The sequence below is a fragment of the Oncorhynchus nerka genome, linkage group LG27 (assembly GCF_034236695.1).
Source record: "Oncorhynchus nerka isolate Pitt River linkage group LG27, Oner_Uvic_2.0, whole genome shotgun sequence".
NCBI lineage: Eukaryota > Metazoa > Chordata > Actinopteri > Salmoniformes > Salmonidae > Oncorhynchus > Oncorhynchus nerka.
Genome location: NC_088422.1, coordinates 44506192 through 44524782, shown reverse-complemented (window position 1 = coordinate 44524782; position 18591 = coordinate 44506192). Strand labels below are relative to the sequence as shown.

At 42.5% G+C, this 18591-nt stretch overlaps 2 protein-coding genes across 2 annotated transcripts; both read right to left on the bottom strand.

The window, feature by feature from the left end:
- Positions 1-2505: 2505 nt before the first annotated feature.
- LOC115111859 (RING finger protein 37-like) lies at positions 2506-7903 on the bottom strand. The gene is made up of 7 exons (XM_065011701.1): positions 7758-7903; positions 6635-6702; positions 5812-5913; positions 4951-5684; positions 4036-4808; positions 3685-3876; positions 2506-3042 (listed from the first exon to the last, which is right to left on the bottom strand). The coding sequence occupies exons 1-7, from the start codon at positions 7858-7860 to the stop codon at positions 2771-2773; spliced, it is 2244 nt and encodes a 747-aa protein (XP_064867773.1). The 5' UTR covers positions 7861-7903; the 3' UTR covers positions 2506-2770.
- A 7616-nt stretch (positions 7904-15519) lies between these two features.
- Positions 15520-17452, bottom strand: LOC115111069 (fatty acid-binding protein, liver-type-like). The gene is made up of 4 exons (XM_029636953.2): positions 17339-17452; positions 16138-16310; positions 15801-15893; positions 15520-15611 (listed from the first exon to the last, which is right to left on the bottom strand). The coding sequence occupies exons 1-4, from the start codon at positions 17403-17405 to the stop codon at positions 15561-15563; spliced, it is 384 nt and encodes a 127-aa protein (XP_029492813.1). The 5' UTR covers positions 17406-17452; the 3' UTR covers positions 15520-15560.
- Between the last annotated feature and the right edge of the window lie 1139 nt (positions 17453-18591).

The following is an 18591-nucleotide window of genomic DNA, read 5'->3' as shown; positions in this document are numbered from 1 at the left end:
TGGAATAGACGTTGAATTAACGTCTGTGCGGGGGGGTGTATGGTTTTATTTGAACAAAATATCATTGCATAATCATTGTTTAGGTATTTATATGGCATTTTTCTAACGTGTTCCTTAATACACTACTTTACATGATGTGGAAAGAAAAGTCCAAGAGGTAAAACAGACTTAAACATGATATCACAGCGAACGTGTTCCATGGACAATGTGACAAATAAGTTTCCCTTCGAGATGTGTTTCTATTTATTGATGACTGAAGAAGCAAAACATGTCTGCCAATATAGATTTGCATCTCAAGCTGACATTTAAATGACCAGATTAATTATTGTATTCTAGATGAGTGTCTTGATGCATGCTTAGGTTTGTGTTCTTCTTATAAACTGTCATTATGTTGCTGATTAACTTGTAAATAGCAAATGAAATTAAGCAGGCAGATTGTTCAGAAATACAAAAGGACAAAAGATGCTTAGTAGGAGGGTAACTGTGTTCTTGTTATCTTCCTGAGAGTGATAGGGAGTTGAGGCGGGAATGAGTACCTCATTCTGCTATACTTTCAAGTGTATGTGGTTGAGGTGGTTCAAAGGAAGGTTTACATGTGAGAGCATGTTTGAAATATATATATATATCCAATTCTACCCATATAAATAACCCCAAAAATGAGTGTCAGTGAGAGAGAGAAATAACACCAACATTGTTGTCTGCCAAGCCACTCATTACAGAGAACCAGGGACAAGACACTTGTCCAGCTTTACGTTGCCCTTGCAACCTCAACTTCCTAACTCCTATACTTTGTAAGGATTGCGGTGTGGGGATCACAAAATGGTCTCAACGTAAACTTCGATCTGAAGCCAGTCTTGTGATTATTGTGATTGTGCTATTGTAAATGTTTGTAGGCTTATGTAGCCAAATTGTATCTATGATCATACGCTATCCATTTATGTTTTTTGTATGCTATTTTAATATATGAGAATTAACCAATGATATCAGGCCACAACTGGCCATGATTACAGACACCTGTGTGTCTCTTGACACTATATAAATGAGTCATCTCAAGAGTGTGTCATTATACCCTGATGAAGACAGCTTGTCTTTTGAAATGTTGGACATAAATATTTTTGCATCTGAGCTCCTAGTGTGCGGTTCTCCCTTTATTTTTTTAAGTGTTCTACTCTGCTTGCCAGTACCTCACCTAAATGGGTGTGCGTTTCTTTCGCCTCAGGATCAAAAAATGCCCAGAGCTTTCTTCCCAGATTTGTATAACACAATTTGCCCTTGTAAAATAAATAAAGTATACAACTGGATTGAATAAACAGGTGTAGACGAGTTCCATGTTGTACTGGCCTCCTTCTGTCAGTTGAGATGGTAGAAAGGAGGAGAGGGAGCAGAGGGATGTTGATCTAGTACAGGCCTCCAGTGGTCAGTTCAGCACATGGTTCTGCTTTGTTCCCTCACAATGACACGTCAGCCTTGGGAGCACTCTGTTCACTGTCACTTTCTCTACCTCTCACTCTTCATCGATTGCCTAGAGATTTGAGGTGTTTTAGCCTTCAGCAAACAACTCAAGGGTCCTCACAATGAGACGGATGAGAGGAATAGAGAAGGCAAGGGCCTTTTCCTCAACTGGATTAGCTGAACTCATGCGTCCTCTGCTCCGTCCTCACTCACCTCCTTTTGAAAAAGGTAAATTGAGAGAAAGTGGACGAAAATATGAAATGAGACTCTCCTCTACTCGTGCGTCATCAAGCAAATTACTTTTACAGGGTGGATCCCAAAATAAATGTGTAAAATTATTTTTAAAAGTTCGTTGCGCAATACATTTTCTAGATAAAAACATGCTACTTACATGAACATGTCCTTCTCTTACAAAACAATAGCTTATTCAAACGGGATGTGGCAGATTTCAAAACTCTTCTACGAAGGACTCGGGTAAGATACACGACTGTCCTCGATGAAAGGTGGCTATCGAGGGGGGGAAGACACTCTCGCGTTCACCTACTGTCACGGAGGAGAGAGGACCGACTTTTGCCCAAATGTGAAAAGGCCGAAGAGAAGAGAATGAGAGGGAGAATAGTATAGATACATCTATTCACCTATGAAGTTGCTTTAAATGACCTATGTATGAAGTCCCTGTCAATTAACATTTTTGTCTTTATGTTTGAGACTATTGTGGCAAAATATATTTTGAATCTTGAAAACAGGGGGGGCGGGATCAGCAAAGAGGTTTTTCTGTACTGGCCACTCAGATACAGCAACCTTGGACCACTCTGTTCTCTCTCATTCTCCATCTCCCCCAACCTTTCTTTGTTACTGAACACACTTTTCTATTCCTCTCTGATCAATCTATACAACGGCAGCTGACAAAAGGCTGTGGCGCTACAATATTGCCTTGTTTAGCAAGACAAGTTAGATAAAGCAGAAACAGAGACACATTCTCCTTAAGTTATGACACTTGGGTGCAAGTACGACCCACATCACCACAATTAATAAACCAAACTAAAACATACATTTAAGAAGTTTAGTCTGTAAACGTTTTAATGACTTCTGTTGGGGAGTGGGGTAGAGGGGCAGCACAAGACAGTTGTATTTGTTTATCAAGGCCCAAGGGATAATAAAGAGTCCCATTGTAATCTGTTTCCTCCAATGTCCACCCCTCACATTTGCAGTGAAGAGCACAGGCATGTACAGTGAGTGGGAGTCCGGTGGTGGTTAACAACACACATGTTTTCAGTGAGTAGGGTTGTTCAGTGGTTAATGCCACAATTTTTTTCATTCAGTGATGCACGCGTGTGATGTTACTGGAAGAGGCAGGGATATTGCAGGTGGGACATAGGATGTGATTGGGCATTGCTGTGGTGACAAGTGGGCGGGACTTCCTGTGTAGGCAGGGGCGGCACAGGAAGTGACCACAGGGCAGGCGGTATGCTGACGGAGAGGTCGAGTAGACGGACAGAGAGCAGGAACATGAACCACACCTGTTCTCACCTGGGAGAGAGAGAAAGGGAAGGGGAGAGAGAAGGGGGGGAAGGAGAGAAATAGGAAAAGCTATATAGAGGGTGAAGGAGAGAAAGAGAACACGTATTGAGCAGTACATATAACCTTGAATGAGTATCTGTTCCGTTTGTATTTTCTCTCTCACAGACCACTGTATTCACTCTCCATCAACTGAAACATTATTGAAAAAAGGCTATCAACAAACTACAGGAATTACAGCAATGGAAATAACGCTTTAATGGCAAGTCACAGAGGATCCAGTATAAAGAAAGACCCATCTTGACCCATCTCTGCACACATACTGGAGGTGAAAATAACAAACTGAAAGACCTTGGTACAGTGTAGTAGGCCTGAAAATCCTGCCGTTGGACTGCCTCTCTATGTTTTAAGTGTCTTTCTCCCTGGTAACTAGGCAACATCCCACTACTTAACCATCTAACTTGTTCAACTAATGACTAGTCAACTCAATACTTTTCTCCGTCATTCATTCGTACTCTCCACCCTGAAGTTGATGGAAAACCTTATAAAAGCATTACAGCCATTTTAATTGAAGTAATCACTTTTCTGAACGGGATTGGAGAAGAGAAAAAACAGGATTCCACTGAATTGTTTTTCCTTGTCAGATCAGTGATTACTTCGAGGAAAAGATACATCTTAGCCATATTCATACCAGCCACTAGCCGCTGCTCCTACCTGTTGGGGTGTCAGCGGGTGTGTCTGTGTGTTTGTGTTGGACCTGGGGGGTTTGGGAGGTGTAGGAGGTAAAGGAGGGTCGACCCTGCAGGGCTGAGAGAAGGGCCTGGTCTAGACTGGCAGACAAACGCTGCTCATGGTCTAGACTGGCAGACGAACAATGCTCATGGGAGCTACTGCTGGGAACGGTGGCTAGAACAAAAGGAATAACACAGCAACTCTCATGAGTGACACATTCAAATATTTGATAGATCCAACCTTCAATAAAGGCCTTTGAACTAGCAAGAGAATGAATGCCTTGATGTTTTGCTCTCAAGCTTTTTGAATTGTCTACACCAGTTTACCACTTACCTGTGGAGATAGTGGAGTTTGTGTCTGTTCTTAGTCTTTTCGAGTCAGGAAGTAGCTCCTTGGCGTGACCAGCACTAGCAGAGGCTGCTTTGGCCGCGGTGGGCTCACCCTTTCCCTTAGAGCGGATCAGAGTGGCCCAAACCTCCAGCTCTCTCTTCCTCCTACTCCCCAAATCTGGCCCTATATCCTGGGGACTCACTCTATCCACTACCCCTTCTTTATGACCAACTTTACCAGCACACCGGTCCTTCCCATTCTTCACCCTGTTGTTAAAAGCTCCGGTTCCCCTTTGCTGTGTAGAGTGGCTCCTCTCAGTATTTACACTTTCTGCACATTTTTGGGTAGTCTGTGTGAGTGTCCCACTGTTTCTGCTAAGTGCACCCTGGTGGTTGGCTGACTCTATAGCAGCAGCAGCAGTAGTGACAGCAGAGTCCCCACTGTCCCCAGTCCTCTCTGGGGGTATGAGCCTGGAGGTGTGCGGACTCTCCCCCTGGACCTGCCTCCCCACCATCCCCTCCCTGACCTCTAACCCTGTCTGAAGCAGGAAGCGGTCGATGCGGCTCTTCAGGTGGGGGTTGGGGAGGGCCTGTGCCTCAGGGATGAAGGGGACACCGGTGAAGGGGTCGTTGGGGACACGACCCCAGGTGGCTTCCCTCCTCTGGTACTCCTCCAGAGTGGAGCTGTCCACAGACACTCCGCTGGGCAGCAGCATAGGGAGCAGCATCACTTCCTGGGTCAGGGGGTCCAGGAAATCCTCAGGGACCTGCAGGAGGCTGGGAGGGGGGTTGGATCGAAAAAAATACAGAACATTATTATCGTCCCAGAGATCTTGCCTTTGGCTTGTGGAACAGAATTACAATTCACCTTGCATCATATATTGTGTTGAAAACAGTCAGCATTTAATACACACTTTACCTAGTTGCTGTTGTCGTCTGTGACAGTGGCTGTGGTTGAACGACAGGTGGAGACTGCGCTGATGCCAAGTGGCTAAGCTGTGGCGCTGGTCTCAGGCTAGCATTCTCATGTGCTATTCTCACCCTCTCCGCCTCCTCTGGAGGGCAGCAGCGAGAAGGCAGCCCCCACACTGCCAGTGCCTTGAGCCCCATCGCGGAGGCACCCGCACCATACGGCACTGACACACGGAGCTGCTTCACAGAGCCTAGTGAGAGCGGCCCCCTGCTCCACAGCTCCTCTTGTCTACACCCCTCTCGGGGGGGCGGTGGCAGGGAGGGAAAGGGAGGGCGCGGGCGGAAACAGGGATGGGAGAAACTGACATGGGTCTCTTCTCTTAGTTCACAGCGTCCCACTAGGCGGAAATCCCCCTGGCTGGTGTCTGTGTGACTCTGAGTTTGGCCACGTTGGGCCCATTGCTGGCTCTTCTCCTGGCTTTGTAGGCTCCACTGTTGGGCCTGGAGGCTCCATTGGTGGCCTTTGAATTGGGACTTGGCTTGATCCCATTGCTGGCCCTTCTCTTGGCCTTGTTGGACCTGACTTTGGCCCTGCTCTAGGCTGTGGTTGTGAGGGAGTGGGGGATCAGAGCTGGTGCTGATCTCCAGCCTCTTGCAGGCCTGTCCACGGTCCATCCCCCAGGGCCACAGCTCCACATCCACCCGACACACTTCCACCTGGAAACCAAACTGCAGTGTCACCTAGGGTCAGATAAAGGGAAGATTAGACAGAAACACGCCCAAAATGACCACTTCTCTAGAAAGAGATGATGAATAAGACAGTGATGTCCTAAGATTAACCTCTAAATATTCTAGAGCGTAAGCTCACCTGAACGGGTGGCCGAAGGAAGTACTCCAGCTTAAAACCCCGCCTCCGGACAGTTGGGTCGGCCGATAGGAGGTTGGTGACGTCATACCCATCTGCACACAGCTAGATGAGGGAGAGTGGGAAAAGTAGAGAGGAGGGTGAAGAGTGAGGAAGTGGAGAGGGATGGAAAGGAGGAGGAGAAGGAGATAGGTAGGGTTGAAGAGATAAGTTATGAGGGGTAAAGTGAGGTAAGGGAAAGAGACAGGAAGGGCAAAGAGGTGGAGAATGAAAGGAGAGAGGGAGAGGTAAAAGAGAAAAGGTTGAAGATTCACTCCCAGAAGAATAATAAGGACTAGCCAAGAGAGTATCATTCAGCCTATAATACAAAGCGAGGAACAGAGCAAGGTCAGCTGTGATTCAACCTCCCACACTTGTCCCTCTCCTCCCAACCTCTTCCTCTCATTCTAGCGCACATCTCTCTCCCTAGCTCTTTTTCCTCCTCGTCTCCATAAAACCCAGAAGACAGAACATGACCACAGATGTATTAAAGAAAGACAAGAGGGGGAGACGAGACAAAAAGGAAAGGTGGCTTTTTCAGTTGGATGCCAGGTTCGCACCCAGGAGGAAAGCAAGTATCTGAACTTTTCCAATAAGAATGCTCATTTTAGATGTTTTACTTAGAAGAAACGTTAAATCACATTTTTATTTTTTTAAATAAAGCATACAACCTTTGTTCAGATTGTTAGCTGACACGTTGAACCAACGCTAGAAAACAACCCATGGAAGGGGGGATAATGTCAGCTCCGGTCCATACAATCCTAACGCAATGTAAAATGTTTTGTACCTTGTCACACTGGATGGTGGTCTTGAAATGTGGCAGGCAGAGATTCACCACCATGGTCTTCACACTTGCTGAAAAAAAAAAAAACTAAAATCAACATTAACTTCTACACTAGAGATTGCTCTCCTCATAAGGGTTACCAACTTACTCGGTGGAATTATGAAAATCTTTCAGACAACAGTCTAAACCAGGCGTAGCAAAACAAGTGCCAACCCTACTGATCACACAGGGCAGCACGTGTGTGGATGACAGAGATGATGAATAATTCCATTCAATTGCCTAGATATTTATTGTCCCTAAAGGTAAATTCTTGTTCAGTGTAAAAAAAAAGACATCTACACAGCAAATATTTCTTACAGTGACAAGGGGAAGAGTAAGGCCAGTGTGTTGTGAATCATAAACACACAATGAAGTTCTATACAGGCAGTAATAGCTACAAACTGAACGAAATTGTTTCTCTTCAGAATTGCAATAACCCTTGACCTCTCTCCACTGTGAGCGGTCAGATGACCTCGTCCTAGAAAGGGGCACTTTTATTTAGTTTCACATTAATTTACAACGATTGTTTCCTTGAATCAAGTAGGCAATCTCTTGGGAAGCAATATATAACTCATAGCACTATGTTACATCCAATAAATCGTAAGGAGGATGACACTACATTCTAATGGAACACAAAGAAAAAGGCCATAACAGTACAGAAAAAATATATACAATTATGCCATTCAGTAGCCTATCTGGAGTTATATAGTCATGTTCAGTTAGCCTTGCTATTCTTCCACAACACAACAGACACGTTAGCTAGCTAGATAGCGCTACAGAGGCATATATGCTAGCTACATAATAGCATTTGAACACATTATAGCCTATTCCACATACAAACGGTCGACTAATGACAATATTCTGTAATTTATGTTGGCCCTTTCATCTCTAAAGATAACTAACTAGTTAGGTAGTACTTCATTGGTTGTTTCCTAGCCATAGACCCGACGATGGGGTCTCTCTGGCTAACGTTGGTTGCTTAATTGCCAGCGAACGTTCGCTAGCTAGCTAGCTAGGTTTTGTTTACAGAAACCGGTCTAACGTCAACTTCTTGCAGAAAGTTGGCTATCAAGCTATCTGAGTTTACCGTGCTTCCTGCTAATGTTCTCGTAGAAGAGCTCACACGAACTGTCTGAAATATATGAAGATACAATCACTTGAGCTTTTCTCTGGAGGGACCACTTTGGCATGCATTTAACCAAAACACTGACTACTAGCTAGCTAGCTAATGTAAGGAAAGAGAAGAGGGACAAATTTCACTTCGTCAACTGTTTTCACGATTGCTACTACCTTGTGCCATAAAATGGCTCTGAGTATGGCACTATGATGCCAAATGCAGATAGGCCTACAATGTTAAAGCTGTTCTTACAGCTTCTCTGCTATGATTTAAAGTATTTTTCTTAATTCTAAATGGTTAATTGTTTCGATGTGGCAAGATAGGTTTACATCAGAATAGCAGCAGTACCTTGACAGATTTATTAGATAATGGCATCTAGGGGAGATTGGTGTAAATTGAGCCACCATTGTTTCTAGGGAATCAAACACAAAAGTAATAATTTTAACAAATATTTAGGAAAAGGTAATCATTTCATGGAGTCTGTGAAGTAAGAATCCACATGGGAAAAGTGGAAAGCAAATTAGGTTAAAAAATAATAATTATGACTGGGGAACAGGGTCCTGCCTATGTTAAGTGTTTCCAAAAAGTTTGGGTTTGTTATTTGTTAAGCCTGTGTTAAAAGTTGCTTAAAAGTATTAAAGGCAAAAAAGCATTGTGATTGCATTGAATTGTGTTTGGGAAATGGTTTTAAACGGTAATTTTAATACTTCATTAAGTTAAAAAAATGTGTAAGCAGCTTAATTTACTCTGTCCCATGACTCAACTTAACCCATAATGATAGATATAGACCTGCAGAGAGCCTTCTCTGCTATGCACTAGGGATAGTCTACACATACTGGAGTGGCCTTGGCATTTTTACGTTGGTGCTTGTTTTATATATATATATATATATATATATATATATATATATATATATATATATAGTCGAAGTTGGAAGTTTAAGTTATGCTAAGGAACCACTTTTTTTTGGACAAGCTATACTTTCAAACCTTTAATGTTTACATGAATTCTGATTATTTCCAGGAATACACAACATCCTTAACTATATGTTCATATCTTTGTTAGAAAGAATACTATATTTCCCTTGACCTGTGGTGTGTATTCATGGTTGCCAAGGGAAGCCAAGCTTGTTGAATTGTTGCATCTCGTTGTGTCATTGTCCTCTGGTGGCTAGCTAGCTAAAATGGGCCCTTTCCTAAATTAGCCATGGATGGAGATAGGGATTTGGACTAGATGTAGTAGGCTAATGTTAACCAGATGGCTTATCGTCAGTAGTTTATGTGTCGGGGGGCTAGGGTCAGTCTGTTATATCTGGATTATTTCTCCTGTCTTATCCGGTGTCCAGTGTGAATTTAAGTATTCTCTCTCTTTCTCTCTTTTTTTTCACTTTTCCTCTCTTTCTTTCTTTCTTTCTTTCTTTATTTCTTTCTTTCTCTCTCTCGGAGGACCTGAGCCCTAGGACCATGCCCCAGGACTACCTGGCCTGATGACTCCTTGCTGTCCCCAGTCCACCTGGCCGTGCTGCTGCTCCAGTTTCAACTGTTCTGCCTGTGGTTATGGTACCCTGACCTGTTCACTGGACGTGCTACCTGTCCCAGACCTGCTGTTTTCAACTCTATAGAGACAGCAGGAGCGGCAGAGATACTCTGAATGATCGGCTATGAAAAGCCAACTGATATTTACTCCTGAGGTGCTGACCTGTTGCACCCTCGACAACCACTGTGATTATTATTATTTGACCCTGCTGGTCATCTATGAACATTTGAACATCTTGGCCATGTTCTGTTATAATCTCCACCCGGCACAGCCAGAAGAGGACTGGCCACCCCTCATAGCCTGGTTCCTCTCTAGGTTTCTTCCTAGGTTCTGACCTTTCTAGGGAGTTTTTCCTAGCCACTGTGCTTCTACACCTGCATTGCTTGCTGTTTGGGGTTTTAGGCTTGGTTTCTGTACAGCACTTTGTGACAGCAGCTGATGTAAGAAGGGCTTTATAAATACATTTGATTGATTGATTGACCGAGTTATGCTGAATGTAAAAAAATGGCTAAATTTACCCCACTCTTCCCTACCTAAAATAAATATAGGCATGTCTGTAAGTTGCTTTGGGTCCCATATGGCTCAGTTGGTAGAGCATGGCACTTGTGAGGCCAGAGTTGTGCTTGATTGTCAAGGGGGACCAGTACGGAAAATATATGCACTCACTGCTGTAAGTCGTTCTGGATAAGAGTGTCTGCTAAATGACTAAAATGTAAAAAAGCCTCTTCTAAATAGCACATATTATAAAGGTGGATGCTGGTTTTCCTGCCAGAAAACTGCTGATATTGACATGGCCTTGACTGGTAAGCTTCAATTCTTATATTTTTTGTAAACGGAAATAAAATTATTAACAAAACTATACTTAAATTATTATCTTTGACTTCAAAAATAAAATCATCATGAATTATGTTCAGTTTTAGTTTTTTTTACATTAGCTATCACTAGCTAACAGCGGGGGAAAAACTAGATTTTTCTTACTGTCAGGTCAAAACACAAGTCTGTAGTATAAGCCTGTATGGTATATGTAAGTACAGTGGGAAGAAAAATTATGTGAACCCTTTAGAATTACCTGGATTTCTGCATAAATTGGTCATAAAATGTTATCTGATCTTCATCTAAGTCACAACAATAGACAAACATAGTCTGCTTAAACTAAGAACATACAAACAATTAAAAAATGTCATGTCTTTATTGAACACACATTGTAAACATTCACAGTACAGGTTGGAAAAAGTATGTGAACCCTTGGATTTAATTACAGGTTGACCCTCCTTTGGCGGCAATAACCTTCACCAAATGTTTTCTGTAGTTGCAGATCAGACCTGCACAACGTTCAGGAGGAATGTTGGTCTATTCCTCTTTTCAAAACTGTTTCAGTTCCACAATACTCTTGGGATGTCTGGTGTGAACCGCTCACTGGAGGTCAAGCTACAGCATCTCAATCGGGTTGAGGTCAGAACTGACTGGGCCACTCCAGAAGGGGTATTTTCTTCTGTTCAAGCCATTCTGTTGTTGATTTACTTCTGTCTTTGGGTTGTTGTCTAGTTGCATCACCTAACTTCTGTTGAGCTTCAATTGGCAGACATATTGCCTCCTGCAAAATGTCTTGATAAACTTGGGAATTCATTTTTCCGTCGATGATAGCAAGCTGTCCATGCCCTGAGGCAGCAAAGCAGCCCCAAACATGATGCTCCCTCCACCATACTGGGATGAGGTTTTGATGTTGGTGTGCTGTGCCTTTTTTTCTCTCCACACATAGTGTTGTGTGTTCCTTCCAAACAACTCAACTTTAGTTTGTCCACAGAATATTTTGCCAGTAGCGCTGTGGAACATCCAGGTGCTCTTTTGCAAACTTCAGATGTGCAGCAATGTTTTTTTTTTGGACAGCAGTGGCTTCTTCAATGATGTCCTCCCAAGAACACCATTCTTGATTAGTGTTTTACGTATTGTATACTCGTCAACAGAGATGTTAGCATCTTCCAGAGATTTTTGTACGTTTTTAGCTGACACTCTAGGATTCTTCTTAGCCTCATTGAGCATTCTGCGCTGTGCTCTTGCAGTCATCTTTGCAGGACGGCCACTCCTAGGGAGAGTAGCAACAGTGCTGAAATTTCTCCATTTATAGACAATTTATCTTGCCGTGGACTGACTTTTAGAGATACTTTGTAACCATTTCCAGCTTCATGCACGGCAACAATTCTTAATCGTAGGTCTTCTGAGATCTCTTTTGTTCGAGGCATGGTTCACATCAGGTAATGCTTCTTGTGAATAGAAAACTCACATTTTGTGAATATCTCATGGGGTTGGGCAGCTCTAACCAAAATCTCCAATCTCGTCTTATTGATTCAACTCCAGGTTAGTTGACTCCTGACTCCAATTAGCTTTTACAGAAGTCATTAGCCTAGGGGTTCACATACTTTTTCCAACCTACACTGTGATTGTTTAAATTATGTATTCAAAGTAGACAAGAAAAACACAATAATTTGTGTGTTATTGATTTAAGCACATTGTTTGTCTATTGTTGTGACTTAGATGAAGATCAAATTTTAGGTCAAATTTATGCAGAAATCCATTTAATTACAAAGGGTTCACATACTTTTTCTTGCCACTGTATGTACTGTATGTATGTATGTATGTATGTACTGTATGTATGTATCAGTGGAGGCTGGTGGGAGGAGCTATAGGAGGACAGGCTTATTGTAATGGCTGGACTGGAATGAATGGAACAGAGTCAAATGTGGTTTCTATATGTTTGATACCGTTCCAATTATTCCATTCCAGCCATTACAATGAGCCCGTCCTCCTATAGCTCCCACCACCAGCCTCCATTGGTATGTATGTACAGTTGAAGTCGAAAGTTTACATACACCTTAGCCAAATACATTTAAACTGAGTTTTTCACAATTCCTGACATTTAATCCTAGTAAAAATTCCCTGTCTTTGGACAGTTAGGATCACCACTTTATTTTAAGAATGTGAAATGTCAGAATAATAGTATAATAGTAGAGAATAATAGTAGAGAGAATGATTTATTTCAGCTTTTATTTATTTCATCACATTCCCAGTGGGTCAGAAGTTTACATACACTCAATTAGTATCTGGTAGCATTGCCTTTAAATTGTTTAACTTGGGTCAAACATTTCAGGTAGACTTCCACAAGCTTCCCACAATAAGTTGGGTGAATTTTGGCCCATTCCTCCTGACAGAGCTGGTGTAACTGAGTCAGGTTTGTAGGCCTCCTTGCTCACACACACCTTTTCAGTTCTGCCCACAAATGTTCTATAGGATTTAGGTCAGTGCTTTGTGTTGGCCACTCCAATACCTTGACTTTGTTGTCATGAAGACATTTTGCCACAACTTTGGAAGTATGCTTGGGGTCATTGTCCATTTGGAAGACCCATTTGCGACCAAGCTTTAACTTCCTGACTGATGTGTTGAGATGTTGTTTCAATATATCCACATAATACTCCTCCCTCAGGATGCCATCTATTTTGTGAAGTGCACCAGTCCCTCCTGCAGCAAAGCACCCCCACAACATGATGCTGCCACCCCAGTGCTTCATGGTTGGGATGGTGTTTGTTAGCTTGCAAGCCTCCCACTGCCATAATTCTCCAAAAAAGTACGATCTTTGTCCCCATGTGCAGTTGCAAACCGTAGTCTGGCTTTTTTATGGTGGTTTTGGAGCAGTGGCTTCTTCCTTGCTGAGCGGCCTTTCAGGTTATGTCAATATAGGACTTGTTTTACTGTGGATATAGATACTTTTGTACCTGTTTCCTCCAGCATCTTCACAAGGTCCTTTGCTGTTGTTCTTGGATTGATTTGCACTTTTCGCACCAAAGTATGTTTATCTCTAGGAGAAAGAACGCCTCTCCTTCCTGAGCGATATGACGTCTGCGTGGTCCCATGGTGTTTATCCTTGAGTACTATTGTTTGTACATATGAACGTGGAACCTTCAGGTGTTTGGAAATTGCTCTCAAGGATGAACCAGATTTGTGGAGGTCTACAATTTTTTTCTGAGGTCCTGGCTGATTTATTTTGATTTTCCCATGATGTCAAGCAAAGAGGCACTGAGTTTGAAGGTAGGCCTTGAAGTACATCCACAGGTACACCTCCAATGAACTCAAATGATGTCAATTAGCCTATTAGAAGCTTCTAAAGCCATGACATAATTTTCTGGAATTTTCCAAGCTGTTTAAAGGCACAGTCAATTTAGTGTATGGTAACTTCTGACCCACTGGAATTGTGATATAGTGAATTATAAGTGAAATAATCTGTCTGTAAACAATTGTTGTACTTGCCAAAACTATAGTTTGTTAACAAGAAATTTGTGGAGTGTTTGAAAACTTGTAAATGACTCCAACCTAAGTGTATGTAAACTTCCGACTTCAACTGTATGTATGTATGCATGTATCACAGGAGGTTGGTGGCACCTTCATTAGGGAAGGACCAGCTCGTGCGGAATAGTTGGAATGGTGTCACGTTCTGACCATAGTGCTGTTATTTTATCTGTTTTAGTATGGTCAGGGTGTGAGTTGGGTGGGCAGTCTGTTTTTCCTGTTGGTTTTTGAGTTCGGCCTAGTATGGTTCTCAGAGGCAACTGTCAATTGTTTTCCCTGATTGAGAATCCTGGGACATTTTCAGCTTCCAGGAATTGTGTACAGATCCTTGCAACATGGGGGCTTGCGTTCTTGCAGAAACATGAGGTGATGGCGGATAAATTGAACGACATCCTCCAGGTCATGGCATTTCTGCACATTCAAACTGCCATAGATTAAATGCAATTGTGTGTGTCTGTAGCTTTTGCACACCCATACCCTAAACCCACCGCCAACATGGGGCACTCTGTTCACGTCAGCAAACCGCTGATAAACCCGTGAAGAGGACACTTCTCCAGCGTGCCAGTGAAATTGTCGACGACATCGAACTGCAGTTAGGTCAAGACCCTGGTCACGACGACAACTATGCAGATGAGCTTCCGCAAGACGATTAGACCATTTGAGCAGAAATGCATCAGTTCTGCAAACCCAGTTTCATCAGCTGCCCGGGTGGCAGTTCTCAGATGATCCCGTAGGTAAAGTCAGATGTGGAGGGCTGGCGTGGGTACACTGTCTGCGGTGGGGAGACCGGTTCGACACACTGTAGAGTTCTTTAAAATAGTAGAAATGAACATTCAATCCTGTCAACCACTGGTGGCCCTTCCTGCAGTAAGCATGCCAATTGCACGCTCCCTGAACTTGAGGCATCCTTGGCGCTGTGACAAAGAAAAAAAACATTTGAGTGGCTTTTCTCCCCAGCGCAAGGTGGACCTGTGTAATGATCATTCCTTTAAATCAGTATCTTGCTATGCCAAAACAGATGGCTGGATTATCTTGGCTAAAGGATTAATGCTCACTAACAGGGATGTAAACCATTAAATGCAATTTGTGCTTAAGGACAACTCCAGGAATTATCAGTACGTGAAACATGGGACTAACACTTCATGTTGCGTTTCTATTTTTGCACAGTACAAAAGGTATCACTATTACTTTGTTAGTAAACTATACCATCTGAACAAGTCTGCCCTTGGGATGGCAACGAGAGGGGGGGGGGTTGACATACTGGCATGTCAACCTGCAGAGAACCCACACATCCCAGCAAAGATCTGGAGGTAAGACATGAAACACACGACCTGCAAGACTGAAATGCCTCTGACATGATCCCACCAGGCTTTGCAGACCGAGATGAGTTGAGAATACACATGCAGGAGTCCCTGAAGAACTAGCAAATGAGCAGGAACAAACCAAATGAAGCAGGCGTCAAGAAACAAACCACCAGCAGAAGTACTGACCTGACAGTATACACCTGGAGATGTCACAAATATTGTCAGAGGAATCAACCCATACAGTCATTACTACTCACCCACCATAACTGGGAAATAACCCTCACCTTCAGCCCCTTGTCAGCTACACTGGTGAGAAAGTGAAAGCAAAGCCTTAATTTATATACTGCTGGGCTAAAATGTAATTTTAGTAATCACATTAATTGTTTAGAAATATGTTGGGCAGCATATACCGTTTAAATGAACTTTCCGATTGTATTGAATCCCACTGAGTTGTCACATTCTTCCAACTCAAATGTTCATTGCAGAACCTACATTGCAGAACCTACATTTCCCTGAAGTTCTACCCACGTAAATAATATTTTGAGACCAGAAAATTGCTTTCACATTTTATTAATCCAAACAGTGCAGTAGATCATCATATTCGTTTGCTGATCCTCTTGTAAGCAATGCCCGCTACAGTCATGGTCTGAAAAGAGAAAGAGCATGTACTAGATCCATTTAATCATTACTCAGTAATTCTACCCCAGTACAGCAGGCTTCAGCTGTAATTAGAACATAGGGGGCAGCAAAGAAAATCATTTTTTTAACCGTATAAATTAACCCTAAAATAGTATCATTTAGTGACCCCCCCCCAATCCATATGCCCCGGACTCACGTTGACGAGAGTGTTTGCATCTGCCAGTTCTGTGACAGAGTCGATCCCCTTCAGGGAGACCTTCAGCTTGTTACCTTCCCTCATCACCACAGACTGGAAAACAGGAGAGCTGTTTAATGTTAGGCGTGTTCACGGTCAACTAGCGCCAATTTATCAGGCCTAATACAGATGGCCATATATGAAGAACATTTGACTGTGTGCAACAGGTGTCAGACAGCCCACATACGAGGGTGGGCGGGGGGGAATATGTAGGGAGATGGATAAACCCAGGCTACATGTATGAAACTCAGGCTACATGTATGAAACTCATGGTTGGGTTGTGATATGCTCCACCCACATTGACCTTCTCCCCGGTCGGCGACTCGAGCTCCGTCTCCTGGCCAATGGTGAAGGAGTTGATGAGGATCTTTGTCCCCGTGGTGACAGTCACCTTGAAGTGGTCTCCAGTCTCCTCAATCTCAGAGATGCTCTTGATGTCTTTGCCCTCCTGGATAAACTCATCAGGGAGACCTACATGCATGAGTGTGAGTCATGAATTGTGTTTTATATACACCAAAAAGTTGGTGAAATCAGACATGAACACTGAATTACTACTGAAGCAAAACTCATTTAAAAATATGGAAACAAAATGAAATGCGTCAGCTAGCGCTTAATGTTCTGAGAGGCATAGGTTTGTTAGAGCAATCTTGCATACCACATTCTGGTAATGTGCAGAACTGCTTAGAACAGCACATTTAAGGAACATTTCCTTACTTTATCAGAACATGTCCTGAAAGTTCAAACCTTTAATTTAAGGCAATGTTACTCATTTGACATTGGGAATGTTCTCAAGTTGTTAATCAAACCTGAACATTCACCTGTGGGAATAACAGTAGTCCAACATAATGTTCTGTAGATTCTCAATTCTATTTGAAGTAATGTTCTCAAAACATTAAAATGATTAACGTTCTAAGAAAAAACACGGATCTCAGCCGTCAAAACTCCATCCTCTTGTCCACACACTTAACCTTGCTCTATAATTGGCCACACCTGATTCTAATGAGTGCTTGTTCCCTTTGAATAGACTAAATTGAACCACTTTGCATGAGTTACAAAAAAAACATTGCATGTCAAATCCATCCTGGTGGCAGAGTGGAGTAATTCCATGGATAAAAGGACAACAAAGGTTTGAGTCACAATGACACCATTGAACAATAGATTAATAGCCATGGGTCCCATCTGTGTTTGAAGTTAGTTAACCCAAACTAAGAGAGCATGCAATTAAATTCATGAATTTCAGCAAGTTTCTCAGAAACCTCAAAATGACCTAGAATGTGTTCTCAGAAGGATAATAAAACTTCCAAGGAAAACATGGTAAGTCTTAATTATCACTTCTGCTCAGTGTCCAAGGATTCTAATGTGCTAGCTTTGTTTGCTACTCGATTAACCGCTGTATCAGCAATCACCATTGAACATCATTACTGAAAGGACTACAACATCTGAAATTAACACCCCAAGTCTAATCACATCACACATGTACATACAACAGCAAGACTTACCAATAGCCTTCATGAAAGGCTCAAAGTTGTCATGTGTCTCCAGCTGGTATTTCCCTGAGAAAGACATGGTGACTATAAGGTAGAGACAACCATAGCTCCCTGCTTGTCTTTATACCCTCATCTATGCACCCTGCATTCATTAACTAACTAAAGGTGTCTACAATTGAGTACCCCTCCCCCTCATATCAGTCAAGGGCAACTAATCTACATGCAATGGTCAACTTTATTGTACTCCCCCCCTCATCCTCTCTTCTTCTACTTTGACGGTGTGAGTGATCGTTGATCTGTTTTGATAAACAAGGCCTCCTCGACTCCTTAGAAAAATGATAACCAGGCTCATCATTGTAATACAAGTGTATGGCTCAATAAACACATTTCAAATTCAACTTGACTTTATCTCCCTAACCACCTGTGTTGAAGTTGAACTACACCTGCACTTTGAGTTGATTGAGTGGAGATGTTTATTTGACTCCCTGCACTGTAAAACAGTTGAACCAATGTACAATTGTAAGGCAACCAGCTGCTATAGGATTGTGAGTTTGTTTCACATTTGGAAATATAGCTGAACCAACATACAGTGTTGCCTTCCAAAGACAAACATTCAATTATAATTCAACTCAACAAGTTTTTATACATTCAGCCCACTGTGAGCAAAGTTTGTTGAGTGAACAAACATTCACCCATTAGCTCAATGTCTCGTCCTTCTGAAGGCCACCCAACTCACAGAACAATGCTGATTAAGCAATTGGTTAAGTTGGCTTTTTTACAGTGTGCACCATTTGTACTATCATACTTAGGTAGCCTGGGTTTCAGTTTTGTGGGTGTTTGTCTTCCGTGTCAGTGTTTGTCGCCACATGGGACTGTTTTGTTCATTTCACGTTTATTGTTTTGTATTTTCGTAGTGTTCAGTTTATGTTTTAAAATAAACATTATGGACACTTACCACGCTGCGTTTTGGTCCTCCAATCCTTCTCGCTTCTCCTCCTCAGAAGAGGAGGACGAGATCCGTTACAAATGGTATAAAATACATCAAACACATGGCTTTATTATGAGTCGTCCTCCCCTCAGCAGCCTCCACTGGCATGTGTATATATTATTTTTAAAGCATTGGATTGGTGTAAACATTTATTTTAAATCCAAGTTACATCGAGATTGGCTTTACAATTTAAACCTAACCTAAAGTAACCTATGACCTGACCCCCCCACCTGTCCCCCGGCCCCAGTGGCAAGAAGAGACATCCCAAAAATCACAC

What these genes read in the sequence shown, in the direction of transcription:
- LOC115111859 (XM_065011701.1), bottom strand. Translation starts at nt 7,860, where the DNA reads ATGCCAAAGTGGTCCCTCCAGAGAAAAGCTCAAGTGATTGTATCTTCA. An exon ending in GAACATTAGCAGGAAGCACG is followed by an intron (nt 6,703 to 7,757) that starts GTAAACTCAGAT and finishes TTTTTTTTTCAG; the next exon opens with CAAGTGTGAAGACCATGGTG. An exon ending in ACCCGCTGACACCCCAACAG is followed by an intron (nt 3,043 to 3,684) that starts GTAGGAGCAGCG and finishes CCCTCTATATAG; the next exon opens with CTTTTCCTATTTCTCTCCTT.
- LOC115111069 (XM_029636953.2), bottom strand. Translation starts at nt 17,405, where the DNA reads ATGTCTTTCTCAGGGAAATACCAGCTGGAGACACATGACAACTTTGAG. An exon ending in CGACCGGGGAGAAGGTCAAT is followed by an intron (nt 15,894 to 16,137) that starts GTGGGTGGAGCA and finishes CCTGTTTTCCAG; the next exon opens with TCTGTGGTGATGAGGGAAGG. An exon ending in ATGCAAACACTCTCGTCAAC is followed by an intron (nt 15,612 to 15,800) that starts GTGAGTCCGGGG and finishes TTCTCTTTTCAG; the next exon opens with ACCATGACTGTAGCGGGCAT.